Below are 15925 nucleotides of genomic sequence, written 5' to 3'. Positions count from 1 at the left end.
CATTTTAATTATAAGAAAGCCTACTAACAAGATAAATTTTTATATAAAATTAAGTTTAAATTTCTCATACCCTGAACAAAAATATTTGATTCTTGAAAGTATTTTCAAGATCAACAAATTCAATTGACATTAGACCTAGAAAAATGTTAATTTCAAGTGTTCTTTAGAATTCATCACAATTTGTTTGTATTTTTTAACATTTGATCTACACACTAACTGACTCTCCGCTGTAGACATGAAGGAGTGATAGTACAGCCCACTTCAGTCACTATGCATATCTGTGATAATGAAATATCTTGGGAGTTAAGTAAAACATGACACTTCTCAGTAATCAAGAAAAGCAGGGATATCATGATGGTATTAATATTAATATTATAAAATATTAATTTTTGACAATATTAAATTTTATAGATGGTACAACAAAATCTCCAAAACAAATTCATTCAACATTTTACATTCCACAGTAAACTGGACATCCTTCAAGAATATGAGGCATAACTAACAACTTAGTCAAAATACATAGGATACATTAGATGCATTTTCTACTTTATGATAAAATATAGATGATGATGATCATATATATATATAATCTATATATAGAATGTAGTCAAGAATGTTTTTTTCTTCCCCACTTTTTTATAATGAAAAGGAACTGATCTAATGTATGTGGATGAACATTTTAATATTAAGGCAAACAAAAAGTTAATTCTCAAATATTCCTATAAAAGAAAATGGAAGTCTTAAAATTTTAGATGTCTTTCTTTCTTCCTTCTTTTTTTTTCTTTATTCTTCCTTTTACTCATTTCCTTTCTTTCTTCATATCTTTTTTTCCTTTTTTTCTTGTAGAACCACAATGATAAGTAGTAGATTTTGCAGAAAATATTTTAAAATATAAAAGCAACATTTATTTTTTTCACTCTCCCTGTAATTTGCATTTAGTTGCAGCTCCAAGGGAGGTTTCCAACAATGTCTTCAGAAGAAAAAATTTTCATAGAAAAAAATAATAGTCTCCTCAGAATTCATTTTTTATTATTGTTTTTCTTCTACAGAATATTCTGGAGTTCTTCCTGGTCTCCCTACTTCATATGCTGCTTTGCTAAGAATTAAAAAGAGTTCATCTTCATCCCCGCTTGGCTCAAAAACCAGACCACGATACAACAGTCCTTCTTTAGGGACACTGAGCGTTTCTTCACCGAGCTGGCGAGGGACAGTCCAACATTATTATTCCCCAATCAATCTTTATCATTCATCAGATGCCTTCAAACAAGATGGTAAGTGTCAGGGGAAAATTACACCTTTTGGAGTTAAACAGACAAGAAGACCTTATTCAAGATAATTACGATAGGGGTCAAGAATGTTGCAGTAGAGAAAAGTTAAACTCAACTCCCCTAAAACAGAAAATGGGAGATTTTTTAAGATCTGGAAAAGTGTAAGGCAGGGAAAGAGGCTGGTCAATGTGATTAGGTTATCTGTGTTTACTAATTGGTGGTTGTCAGGTAGTCTCTTACCCTCCTGTAGAGACTAGGAGATAGGTAGGGGTCCTTTCTTTCCTAATGATTACATTTCAAAGGATGGCTTCCATTCTGTGAAAGGTCCTGGAGAAAGATATCACTGGGTTTTAAAACTGTCAACTAACTGGGAGAAGAGTTACATATCACAGGGGGAGAGAAAGAATTTTAATTGCAGAGGCAGAAAGGCAAAAAAAAAAAAAAAAAGGTGGAGGGTGGTTTGCTAGGAAACTTGGAAGAACTACGTGTCTCTTGGGTTTTTCATAGCCTTGACTTTTTTTTTTTTTAATTTACAGCCATTGTTTACCCATCTTAAATTCCCTCATTAAGGAGCAGACTGTTGCTATGTCACAAGAACATCAATATGGCATAGTCTGACAATGAGGGGTCATTTTTTACAAAAGCAGAATGAATTTCATCTACAACTGCCGAAATTTTTATAGATTTTGTTGTTGCTGCCTTTGCATGAAAGTTAGGGCATTTCCCGGACACTCGGGTTTAATCTTTTTAGTGTGAGCCTTAATCTTGATGACAGACTTCTTTTGCCAGCACGTGTCAGGCTTCCAGGAATTTTACATAATATCTGAAACTCTTGTAATGTATACAGACAGAACACAAAGAAGACATTACTTCTTATCTGACAATGTTCCCCATGTAATTTAACATATCAAACAAGTGTAATTAGTGTTTTAAAATCGCCCTTTATAAAAGGAGAGATAAATCCTTTGATATTTCCCCTTGACCCTCTGAAAAATATTAAAGTTAGCTTGGTGTCAAAAAAGACTTTACTTAGGATTTGATTCTTAAGAAGTTTGTGAAAAGTATCAAAAGGTTCTAAAACACTTGACTAAATAGGATCACAAGTTATTATGAAACAATACCTAATTTGACTGAAGTGACATCAAAAGATTTCAAAGACAAATACAGAAGGTTAGCTCTTACTATTGAGAAGATTCAGTTTTCTTAAGTGATCAAAGACCTAGTGAAGGCAACATAAAACACAGAAAAATATTTTGATAAAACATAGTCTTTGCCTTCTTGGTAGATTACTTTAAAAGATATGCCTTTCAGCAGATGAAAGACAATTAAATTTTTGTTTTACATAAGTGCAGCATTGATATTAAAGTTTAATTTTTAAAACCCTTAGGATTCACTTTTTAGCCAGCTTAATTACACAGGTAAAAGTCTCTCTTTATGTCTTTCTTTTCAACTTTTTATATGTATTAGCTTGTCCTCAAAGCCAGAAGTTCTAGTTTAAATAAGAGTACTCTCATTTCCTTTAATGAAAATACATTTTCTTTATTCTATTTCTTACCCCCAAATATATCTTTTTCTGTCTATGCATTCATATATTAAAACATATCTTACTGTCAATTACATATATTAATATTTTTAAACTTTAAAAACTTTAAATTTTAGTAAAACCTAACAAGTAAACAGTAATAAACCCTCTTCTTTATTAGCTATCTGTGGCTTGGCAAGTTTATAAATTTTTTAAAATTATTTTTGGAAACATGTTTTCTCAGAGCAAATTTCTCAGTGTGGCATAGGACATATATACTAATAAACCCAAATTCGTCTTTAATTTTCTACACTTGGAAGCCAAAAGTACATACACTTATGTTCAATAATTAATTTTACAGTATTTTTTTATTTGAAAATGACCTAGATATTTAATATACTTCCTTCATTTAATTTAACTTAGGAAAACTTTAAGCTTCAGATTACTGAAATAATTTAGGAAATTTATTTGAAAAGCTTACCTAAAACTTTTTTACCTTACTTTTATTTATTTAATTAATTCACTGTTAATTATGCCTGGATTACTCATAAAATGGTTATCATCTCAGCTAACTTTTCTTAATTACAAACTTTTTAAACAGAGATAGCAAGAACTTATTGGACTAGTGTTATCGAACAAAAAGAGTTTGTCCACCCAGCACTAGCAGAGCCAAACACTAAAAACCAGGAACTGCAGTGGAGTTTTATTATGAATGGAGCCACCAGGGGGAATGGGAGGCTAATAATACTCAAAAGGTCAAACTTCTTGGTGGAGTGTAGGTTACAGACTACATAGGGCAGAACTGTAACCACACAGAAAACTTATTTTCTTTAATATGGCCATTTATTTATTTATTTATTTGTTTGTTTGTTTATTTATTTATTTATTTATCCTTTGACTCAAACAGGCCTCATCTAGCACCTTGACTCACCAACCTTTCTCTCCTTTGCTTAATTATTAAGCCTTCAGGACAATGAGGCTGTGGTCAGCATCTAGTAGTCTTAGAAACAAGGTCCTGGGTCTATTGACTATTGAGACAGAGTTTTCAATCAAACTAAACATAATCTTGACCTCAGTTGTGTTTTAGCTCCGGACCAAGGAAAGCAGAAAAATCCCACAGAAAAAATCCTGAGAAAATTAAACAGAACAACTCCATGGCTGACATCAGAACCAAGTGCTATGATTAATTACTCCCAGCACTAACCAATCAGTACAGACCAAGACCCTACTTTATTGATCACCATGATTAATGCTTTTTTCCCCCTATATATTCCATCCCCTGGAAGCCATAGGGAACCAGGTCTTTGAGCCTGAGCTACCTATGCGTCTGGGCCACATCCCTAATAAATCCTTATTTTCTTAGCTGCAAAATCCTGTTCATGTGATATTGGGCTTTGATGTATGTGGGCAAGTGGATCCCTTAAATTTGGTAACAAAATCAAAAGACTTCCTGGTTAGAGCGGTCAGGATTGTGCTGCACGCTCATTGGTTGGACATGAGGTAAGGGTAATAAATCACTTTTTTCAAAACTTGAGGACAGTTTTGAGGTCTGCTTCAGCATCCCTCTCTCTGGTTTCATGAGAAAGCAGCCAGGGCATTGTTGCACCTGAAGAATCAGGAGCTGAAACATAACTTAGTTCAAGATGTTGTCTTTAGTTTGCCAGAGATTCAGACATTATGAATATTAGTCAGGTTTGGGCTATTATCTTCTGAGGCTTGGGGGTTGCTGGTTATCTAGAGAAACAGACTGAGAGAGAGATATATGACTTCTAGAACTAGGATTTAAAGCTTGCTTCACTAGTAAACTCAGGTAGAATAAAGCTGTTTATTTACATTATATGTAATGTTGATAACTCTGAAGATATAACTGTTTTAATTAAAATAAACTTAAACCAGCTTTATTCACTAAAGATTATCTTAGATCACATAAACTTGAAAAAAGTATTTAATATTGTCTCTATCATTATGAGGGTTTAGAATGCTCAATCTCTACAAGCGCTTGATCTTCAACCCAATTAAATAGAACTGCTCTGGAAATACCATCCAGAGGAAGAAAAATACCAGACATCTACAGCATACTGTTGATGTAAGAAGCATCCAAGCCTGTAGAGAATTTTAATAAGAGTTCATTTGAGACAACCTGATCATATATGATGGGCAGCAAGATCTAAAACGCTCAAGAGAATAACAGTTTTGCAGCTTATTTTGTGCATTTGAGGTTAAGGGGGGAACATAAGGAAAATTACAGGAGGGTGGAAGAAAGGAACAGGGGGATAGGGTTGAGGGTAATTAAGATCATGTGCTCTTGTGAGGGTGGTTACCTGAAGATTAGGTTACAGTGTGAGTAAGGTTATGTGCTCTCTAATGGAGTCCAAAAGGATAGTCAGGTATTAGGAAGAGGGGCTTGAAAGGGGAATTTCAAAGATGTGTTAACCTAGATGCACAGAAACTATGGGCAGGGACTGCTTAATGCAAAATTAAGACTTTTAGTAAAAAAACTTGTATGCCTGGGGCATGACTACCCACCAGGACCTGCCCAGATAGAAGTTTATGATCAGATCACCCTGTGAGGTCACTTTCCATAGAACCCCCTTTTCCATCTGTAATACAAGAGTATATATATGTATACAGATACATATAGACAGATGCAGAGACTTTTTGTCATGAGACTGGTATGATAATGCAAAACTCAATATATAAAATAACTGTTGGATCCAAATTTTGTTTTGGCAATTGGAATAAGTTAAATTTAGCTCCTCAGGTAGTTAAGGCTTTACTATATTTGTGGAGAAAACAATTAAAATTTATATTTGTCCTTGACAAAGCAAGTTTCAAATGACTTTTCTTCTTTTCTATTTTAAAAATGAAAATCACCTTCCTGAAATTTGCGTTTTAAAAAGATGACCTAGATAAGACTTCCTGCAGAAGACCAGGTATAGATAAAAGGAGGGAACCTCAGAAAGCCCAGAATTATCTTCAGGAGGGCAGGCGCCTTGTAGTACAGCTTCCCTCGCTAGGTGAATGTTCTAGGAACATATCTGGATCAGTGTGCCAGCTGGCATTGTTGTGAGATGCTGCACTCAGCTTCAGTGAAATTTTTTTGAACTCCTTCAAAGCATTTGCCCATTTATGATGGGTGATTTACGAGCACACCTACTTACACAACTCTGAGTGTTCAGCAGTTTTTGACCAAAATGGCATGACCCCATGTTCCACACTCTATTCACCTAATCTCACCCTGAGTGATGTTTTTTTGTTTCCCTGGATGAAAAAAAAATTCCTCAAAGGGAAACATTCTGCCAATGTGGAAGATGTGAAACAAACAAACAAAGAAAAAATGGCAGAAGAACTGAAAGACATCGAAATCTTTCCACTGTTTTGAGCAGTGGGAAAAATGTCTCGATAGATGTATTATATCAAATGGAGAGTACTTTGAAGGTAACTGAAGTTTAAACATGTAAGAATAAATCTAAAATTTTTTTATAAATAAAATTTGGGTTTTTTTTTCCCCTCCACCATAGTACATTTCATGGGGACAGGAAGAGAAAAATGCAAGCTCCTCCTAGAAGTTCTTGGTTTCCTAAGACTAATATTGACAAGCCTTTTGACATAAATAGAGGAGGCTTTTGGAATGGTAAAAAAAGATGAGTGGACTTTAGATTGTTTCTGGAGAAACACCTCTAGTCCTGAAAGGGCTAGATTTGTAAAACAGGGACTGTTGGAGTTATTTTAGTACCTCAGAGAATTGGGTTGCTGCTTAAATGGCACTGAAAAACTGATGAATTCACCAAGTGCTGAAATGTTCCTTTTCCTCTGGGTACATTTAACTTAAGGGAGAAGAACTACAAAGAAAGGCAAATACATATAGGCTCTAAATATCAGCTTCCAATTTGGTCAAATCTCCAATTTAAAAGTTATTAAATGTGTCTTGGCATGTTTCAGTACAAACAGTAAATATTGCTGGCAACATTAACCCCACGAACCCAAGACAGTGCAACAATTACTACCATCCCAGGATCCATAGTCACTCTCAAAAATAATCAAAAGAAAAAACAAACAGCTTGTATGTCACAGGTAGGCATAAAACCAAGCCAAGTTCTTACGATGTAAAACAAGTCAAGAAAGAAGGCAATACCTGTCTCTGGAAGAAAAAGGATAAATAACCAATTGGTATGGAGCTGGAAATGAAGGGACAACATGAAATTTTATTTTCCTCACTTACTGGACTGAGGAGATAATCTATTTACAAAAAATATATTTGAGAATCCTTCATGGGTTTCAAAAATCTTTACCTGTGGTCTTTGATCTAGGAGTGAAAGATACCTGAGAAGGATCGTATGTAGGCTTAGGTGGTTTTATTTTGAATACACAACTGTTCAATAGTCTTTTCACAGTGGAAAGGTGGTTCAGACAGAATTACTACAAGGAGCACTCAAATAAAGGAAGATAGAGGATAGCAATAGAAATTATGTTAGACTTTTGCAATGAATCTTTTAACAACACTACTTCAGAATTTTGAATCATTTTACAAACTTCACATGACAATTAACATAGATTTCTCATTCTGATGGCACAGTTTGGGAACCCTTATTATCGAGTGTACTTAAACAATTTTATTTAAGCAGAATTCTACTCACAATGGCCATTGCAATTCAAGGTATCTCCAGTAAGATTCTCTCTCCTTTGCATATATCTGCAGTTTTGGGGACTATAGTTCTTAAACATAAAATAAACCAGTATTCCAAAAGGTGGAACACTCAATTTTTGAAAATAAAGGATGCCATTTATTAATATTCACTTGACAGTCTCCTGTTGGACCCCGTCGAGCTCAAATTGAATCCAGTCTGATCCCAGACCCAGTTCTTAACTTAAACCCAATTTAAATCCCACTCCTTCAAGAGGCTGAAACAGCAACTAAGTTAGTTATTAACTTTTGGTTTGGTGATGTGGTTTAGCAAGAGTGATTTTATTTTGGCTTGCTGTTTCTTTTTTTAACAGTAGTATAGTCAATTTTTGTTCACATATCTACTGATTTTAAGTCCAGTACACTTTGGGCTACATTTTAATTATGATTGATGAAGGACTCAACATTCAAAGAAACATTTTGCAAGAACTAAACTGCCTGGAAAGATTCTAGAAATGTCAGATTAGGTTGTGGTACCAATCACAAGCAAATCCATGCCACATGATTATGTCAATTGTTGCTATGTGAACCATCATTTAAAAGTGCGGACATTTAAATTGTATTTAATCATAGTGCTAGCACCTTAAAAATGTTTTATTTTCAAAATACTTATACTTAATAAAGTTTTTTAAGTCCCATAAAATGTTCTGTGAAAGACAATATCAAGAGAATTAGAAGGCAAGCCTGAGATTTGGAGAAATATTTTTTTAAAGCATATTTTATATAGCCCTTGCCAGTGTGGCTCAGTTGGTTGGACTGTCATCCTGTAAGCAGAAGGTTGAGTATTTGATTACTGGTTTGGGCACATACTTAGGTTGTGGATTTGATCCCCAGTCCAGGAGCATATAAGAAGCAACCAATCAATGTCTCTCTCTCACATCAGTGTTTCTTTCTCTCCCTTCACCCCTCTCCAAAAAAACAATGAAAAAAAAATGTCTTTGGGAGAGGATTAAAAAAAAAGAATATGACTATTATCTAAAATATAGAAAGAATTCTTAAAACAATATAAGAATCTAAAAAATGATTAAACTAATGGGCTGAAGACCTTAGCAGATACCTCTCCTAAGAAGATACACAGATGGCAAATGAGCATGTGAGAAGTTGTATCATATCATATATCATCAGAGAAATACAAATTAAAATGGTGAGATACTACTATACACCTATTAGAATTGTCAAAGTCCAGAACACTGAAAATACCAAATGCTAATGAGGTTGTGGATCAACAGAAACTCTCATACATTATTGGTGGGAGTACAAAATGGAACAGGCCCTTTGGAAGACAGTTTGGCAGTATCTTACAAAACTAAACACACTCTTTATATAATATAATCCAGCAGTTATGCTCCTTGGTATTTATCTAAAGGAGCTGAAAATTTACAATGTCTTTCAGTAGGTGAATGGTTAAATACCGTGGTATATCCAAATGATGGAACATTATTCAGTGCAAAAAGAAATGAGCTATTAAACCATGAAAAGGCATAAAGGAAACTTAAATGTGTATTACTAAGTGAAAGGAGTAAATCATAGAAGGCTACATACTGTATGATTTGAACTACTTGATGTCATGAAAAAAGGCAAAATTATAGAGACAGTAAAAAGATGAGTGGTTGCCAGAGATGAGGAATTGGGGCAGAGAGGAATAGACAGAGCGCAAATGGCTTTTAGGGTATTGAAAATACTGTGAATTATATCATAATGAAGACTATGTCCCTATACATTTGTCCAAACCAAAGATGTACAAAACCAAGAATGAAACAACATAAACTATGGCCATTTGGGTGATTACGATATGTAATATATTTATCTTTCATTAAAAGGTACTATTCTATTTAGTGATGTTGTTAATGAAGAAGGTATGCATGTGTGGGATGGCCGTTTATAAGACATCTCTACCCTCTTCTCAATGAAACCTAAAACTGCTCTTTAAAAAAAGTCTTTTAAAAAATCCCATTACATTAACTCTAATGCCATACTCAACACATAGGCAAAGATGTGTTGTGATTTTTGTTCTTTAGTCAACATTATCTTACAGATGACATCATGATGGAATGTACAGTCATTCAGCACCGAAGACATTTCAGTAAATGACCTACCACATATATGGCAGTTGGCTTGTAAGATTCTAATGGTGGTAAATTAACTGTAAGAAATGGAAGGATATGTGGTTCAGGGGAGATTTTTTTCCCCTCTGACAGAGTCATATCTGTGGGATTTGGTGACAGATTCCCTCTCACACAGAGCACCTCAATTTTGAGTGTGCAAATCACCTCAATTTTGAGCCACTGACCTGTTTTAGCACAGAGGAGCCTGACCCCCAAATGCTACATATTCAAAGGGTGCTACAGACCCCCAAGATCTAGCTTGATGGTCTTCAGAGTTCAGTGTTAGTTCTTTGTTGAGGACCTGAGATCGTGTGTGAGGACACTGGAGCTACCTTAACAGGTATTAGGTGCCACAACCACTTTAGTAAAAGCTTTCTGTGATAGCGTGGAGCCAGCCTGTCCTTGCATTTTGGCAATATTTTCAGGTTGTAATTATGTAAAACATAGATCAGTTTCATTTCTTCCATCAGTTCAATGCCAGAGAAGCCCTTTATGTGAAACAGGGCTAAGGGAGACAAAAACAAATTTCCAAAGTCAAAATATTGGGATGTTCATTTCTGTACTCTCTCAATGTTAAATGCTCTATTTATTTAAAAAATTAATACCACAAAGTTTCTTAATCTGACCAATGTTTCAACATGCAATAGCCAAACACATAACCATACAATCCACTATGTTCCTGTATCTCCCCATCTTGATTTCTTTTCCTACAAATCCTCAGGCCACCTTAACGCCCTTCTGACATTCATGATTATGGTGATTTATGCCTTACCCAGCACATTTCTCCTAGATATTTCCAATTAATCCAGCCCACATCCCTGTCTATGAAGCACCATCGACAGTTTTGATATTCTCTTTGTAACCCTGTTGGAAAGAAACAGGGGAGGGCTTGTGGAACAGTGTTTATCAAGTCTATAGTAGTATACAGCAATGGCCTAGGCCTTCACATTCACTCACCACTCACTCACAGAGAAACCTCCAGTTCTGTAAGATTCATTTATGGTAAATGCCTTTTACCATCGCCTACAATATTCAGTACAGTAACATGCTGTATAGTTTTATAGCTTATGAGCAATGGGCTATGCCATAAAGCCTAGGTTGTTAGTAGGCTATACCATCTAGATTTGTGTAAGTACACTCTATGATATTTGCACAATGGTGAAATTGCCTACTGACACAATTCTTAGAACATATCCCCATCATTAAGAGATACATGCTTGTATTAGTGATCAGAACTATGAGATATTTTGTATTTGGTCTAATTTGGTTCTACTCCTTTGTTCTTTTGTTCCGAATGCATGTTAACATAGCTCACAATGATAAATAAAATACAGCTCTAAGAAAATTAAAACACATGAAAATGATGAAAAGAACAACATTTGGACATAAAATTGAGCCAGACTTCAAACTAATTTAAATTGTCTACTCATACCTGCTTTGGGTAATTAGCAGTCAAGGAAATAAAAACTGCTCAGTTACACATTTCTCAGTGTTTCAATGATTAAAATGAAGTAATAATTGAGTAGAAGCACAGCTAAGATCAGACACATTTTTCTGGAGGGTCCTTTTTAAGAATTAATTATTGGCTCTAAAGGCCAGTGAGCTGAACATTATTCTTATTGGCTACATAACAGTGAGTTTCATCTGCTTCAGTAAAGGTTGGTGAAACCCCAAGCATCAACAACAAGGTGATAAGTAATTATTTTAAAAATGTGCTCCTTAATCTCTAATAATGTATATACAATTACTTGAAATTTTGTTAAAATAGAAGCCCCTTCAACAGATCAGGAGCGGGGCCAAATAATCTGCATTTATAAAATGTTCCCAGGTGATGGTGATGCCGATGGTCTGTAGACCACACTTTGAGTATCAAGGTTTTTGCTGGAAACAGGTTGATATAATTTAAGTTCTCTGCTGCTCCAGATTAATCCATATTTAGAATATCAGGACGAATGTACAGTCTGAGTATTTTTTCAAGCAATCCTTCATAACTATTGTTTTCTCATCTGAGCATTTGATAGATCTTGGCTAGCTGTGACTTTGAGTTTGTTGTCTTTGACAAGAGCCTGAAATATGGCTTTTGTCAGGTAATTCCCTTTAGCCTTAATAGAGAGTAAAGCTGGGGCTGACATGCTCTGGTGAAAAATGAGAAAACTAACAGAGTCTGAATACAAAGTCATCCCTCTCCTGCTCAGAGTTAAGCCCAGAAGTACACCAGGTAGAGGTAAGATTTTTCTAAGAAATGTAAAAATCCAGTTTGCAGAGCAATTTGGGAGAGCAATTTCACTTTTGTATATATAAGCTGGAGAAATTCTTTCACACATGCACAAGGAAATATAAAAGTATGTTCAATGCAATATGTTTGACTGCAAAAAAATTAGAAAGAACTAGATGTCCATCAGAAGGGAAATGGGTACATAAATTGTACTTTTTCATTCACTGAAAACTATTAAAGTGAATAGACTATATCTTTATGAGACAAAATGGATATACCTCAAAATATTATGGTTAGTGAACAAGAAAAGTTTCAGAATATTACATATGATATCACTTATGCAAAGATAAATAAATAAATAAATATAAATAAAGTACACTATTTTGGATATATATATATATATGTGTGTGTGTGTATATATATATATATATATATATTGTATAATTTTACAACCATGAACCTAAGATGGCAAATTGCCTATGGTGCTTACCTCTGAGAACAAAGGGAGAATGAGAGCAGGAAAATGGTCCCAGGATAGGGTAGATAAATGACCTCATGGTGTTATATTTCATTTCTTAAAATAAAAAATGAAACTAATGTGATGATGCCTGCAGTATGCAGAATCTAAAATGGCTCACAATAGTGTCTACCTCCTGGTATTTAGAGTTTAATCTTTTCTCACACACACCCCCCCCCCCACCCACCCCCGCTCCCTTGTGAGCTGCAGCTAGTAACCTGCTTCTGGAAAACAGATTATGGCAAAAATAATGGAATATTGCTGTCAACATTGGGTTACAAAAGATGCTGGCCTCCATCTGACTTCCATTCTAAAGAAGAATGCTTAATCAGGACCCAAATAAACAAATCTCATTGACTATAGGGATTGGCTGCCTAGAAAATGCCAATCTGTTGAGATGTTCACAAGACAACACAGAAGATTAAAATAGATGAAGTTTATGAAGAAACCTTAAAACCATAATATTGTAAGAGGAATCCTTTGCAGAAAATTTAGAAGTGTGGTGAGGATACGACAAAATGTACAAAGTTATATTTTTGTTACCGCATGTTCTCTGTGGGTCAGGAAAGCAAATGAGGCTTAATTGGGTCCTCTGGCTCCGTGCCTTTCACAATGTGGGACTGCTGTCTCATTCCGAGGCAGACCCACCTGTAAGCACACTCACCTCACATCATTATCGACATGATGCAGTTGCTGAAGGTTGTTGGACTGAGTGTCTCAATGACCCAAGGCCATTCCCAGCAGGGTGCTCCACAGGGCAGCTCACAGCATGGTAGCTGACCTCCAATAGCGAGGCAAAGCAGAACAAGAGAAGGCAAACAACAAGATGGCCTCAAGAAGAGTATTGATTGAAGAGAGCAAGTGGACCCAGTCAATGAGTAAAACTGCGGGAGCTAAATTCAAAAGGAGAGAAATGTAGCAGTACCTGGAGAAAGAATGTTGCTCATTGGAGTTGAGAAATCAGAGAAGTCCTCGAAAAGTATTTTGCTTTTAAACAGATATTGTTAATTTGGATAATGACTATGATTGCTCTTCAAGCTGTTCCACAAACCATGAAGTATCTAGTTTGTTTGTTTCTTAATTGAGTTGTTAATAATTACTCTAAGTTGTTTCAATATAAGTAATGTAATATAATTGATTTACTAAGTTTTAAATTTGAAATTCTTGTAACAGTATAGGTTAATTGGGAGCTTTTAGGAGTCAGCACCTCAAACACCTGCTAAATATGTCAGGCTTTTGGATTTTGTGATGTAGATACGGATTAACCACTGATGATAATATACTTCTCCTTCCTCTTATGAATGAACAGCCAATAAATTAGTCTTTGACTTAATCTCTTTATATTGTGGTGGTTTTAGTAGGAATAAATTAAGTGTAGGGTGCACCTCCTTCTATTTGTAATGAAGTGATTGAGTATATATTTTTTACCTTCCTTGCACAGACACAGTCTGCATTAGAAGGAATTCTTATTATAAAGTTCAGACTTCTACTAAGGGATCTTATTCCTGAGATTCAGTGACTACAAATGCTATCTGAAGTGAGAAAAAGGTGTTTTATTTTTAGAAGCAGTTGAAGTAAATTACTTCTCACTAAGGTTAAGCATATAATTTTGGGTCTCTTTGATTCCCTCAATGATAAGCACAACGTGCAATTTACCTAACACTCTAAGTCTCCCCAGTCTTTGGAGTTTCTTCTATTCACTGGCTTCTGACATTTGAGAGAATTCTGCAACCAACTAAATTTGTTGCCTTATATCCTCAGTAACTTTGTCTGAATTTTATTGTTAACATAGCTCATTTCCAGATTTGACTTGGCTTGTGGGTAATGGCATCAGGAATCAAAGTGAACTCTGTGTGGTCAATTTTCTGTGTGTCTTAAAAATACCATTTGCTGATAAATTGCTTTGGATGTCCAAATACAAAATTTAAAGAATCTTTAATGATACTAAGAATTTTTTCTGGGGCAGGGGGAAGTTATTTTACTTGGATGATATGCTCCTATATAAATCAGAATTACTCCACTTTCTCCTAATTTGAAAAGAAACCATATTCTAAAATCCTTACCAATTCATTACCATTCATTGAAACTTTATAATTTTATTATTTTGTTGTATTTTCATTTTTAGACCTATTGTTATTATTTTATATTAGTATGCTTTTCTTATTTATTTATTTATTTGTAACAAGGTTACTTTATTTTATTTTATTATTTTGTTTATTTTTATTTATCTGTTTTTAGAGAGAGGGGAAAGGAGAAAGAGAGGGAGAGACACATCAATATGCGGTTGCCTCTCACGCACTGCCAACTGGGGACCTGATATTCAACCTAGTCATATGCCCTGACTGGGAATCAAACCAGCGACACTTGGCTCGCAGGCTGACACTCAATCCACTGAGCCACAGCAGTCAGGGAGTATGCTTTTCTTTTCAGTTTAACTATATGCTATTTGATCAAAGACCATCTCATATAACCCTCTTCATCCTCGTTCAGCATTTAGCAGTATAAGCTTACTAGGAGCTTAACAAATATTTTTAAATAAGGAGACATCTATTTGAAGAATTTGAAGTCTGAATTTAAGTTGAGTTTCTATATTATTATAGAATACGTACTTGCATATATTTTATTTTAGATCAACTGTATATATGTCTTACAAATAAAAAGAAAGAGCAATGTCCTCCCTCTGTTGATAGGGCTGCCTAGTGGTTCATCTTCTGAATGTAATAAGGGGTTGATACGATTTGATCAGTTTCATAAATAATAGCCTCTCTGAATCATGTGACCTCTCTTTTATAGCTATATTAGAAAATGACAAAAAAATCTATTAGACACTCAATTTATATTATGTGTGCAACATAATGCCACTACCCATAAAACATTTATCAGAATGCTTTTTAATAAATAATGCTTTAATACTTAGGAATCCTTGAAAGTTTTATAATGACAGTTTATACTTGTTTGACTTCTATGAAGGATCAATTTAAATTTTGAAAGGCAACTTAAAGTTAAAGGTAGGTTTAGATATTTTAAGGATTCTTCTTAGATGCTCATATGGTATGAAAAGTTTTTCTCATATTGTAACTGTCATTTTAAAATGTATTTTCTAATTAAACATTTCAAAATTTCTGGAAATAATCACATAAAATATATTAATAGTCATTAAAAGTACATTTCTTATCACTGTGTCAGAATAATAGACTGACTAATATCTTCTCTAGATTATATTACTGAAACACATAGATCACATTATATGAATAAGCTAGCTAAGACCATAAATTAGAGGTAACTAGCAGGTGGAGAGGGTTGGGATCTGACATTAGACTTAATCTTTGAGAAAAAATGGGCACAGATGGAATTGTTTTAAAAAGATTTAAGTATGAAAGGCGAGTTTAGAATCTAGGGAGGCACATAATCTCTGGTCAGGAAACAACTGAAAACATGATCCAATGTCAAGAAGTAAGGCTTCCCTAAGAACCAAGCTATAGGAGTCTTGGATTAGGTGATACTTAAAATGTCTTAGCAGGAAGAAAGTTAGTGTCTGGGCAGCCTATCGATAAGTGGCCATCATTTCAAAAGGGATTAGAAAGGTCAAAATATCAGCTTGATTCCAGGACAGG

General features: G+C 34.6%; 1 protein-coding gene across 1 annotated transcript in view; it reads left to right on the top strand.

Moving 5' to 3' along the window:
* Positions 1-314: 314 nt before the first annotated feature.
* The window catches only part of CNTN5 (contactin 5), a 524441-nt gene continuing 508830 nt past the window's right edge, over positions 315-15925 (top strand). Inside the window, exons 1-2 of the mRNA XM_090267326.1 lie at positions 315-357; positions 1008-1271. Coding sequence (XP_090123452.1) covers positions 315-357; positions 1008-1271 — 307 coding nt within the window. The remainder of the gene's footprint in view (positions 358-1007; positions 1272-15925) is intronic.

Source organism: Furipterus horrens, unplaced genomic scaffold, assembly GCF_987537825.1.
Source record: "Furipterus horrens unplaced genomic scaffold, mFurHor1.1.pri manual_scaffold_2, whole genome shotgun sequence".
Lineage (NCBI taxonomy): Eukaryota > Metazoa > Chordata > Mammalia > Chiroptera > Furipteridae > Furipterus > Furipterus horrens.
This window is presented reverse-complemented; position numbering and strand designations above follow the sequence as displayed.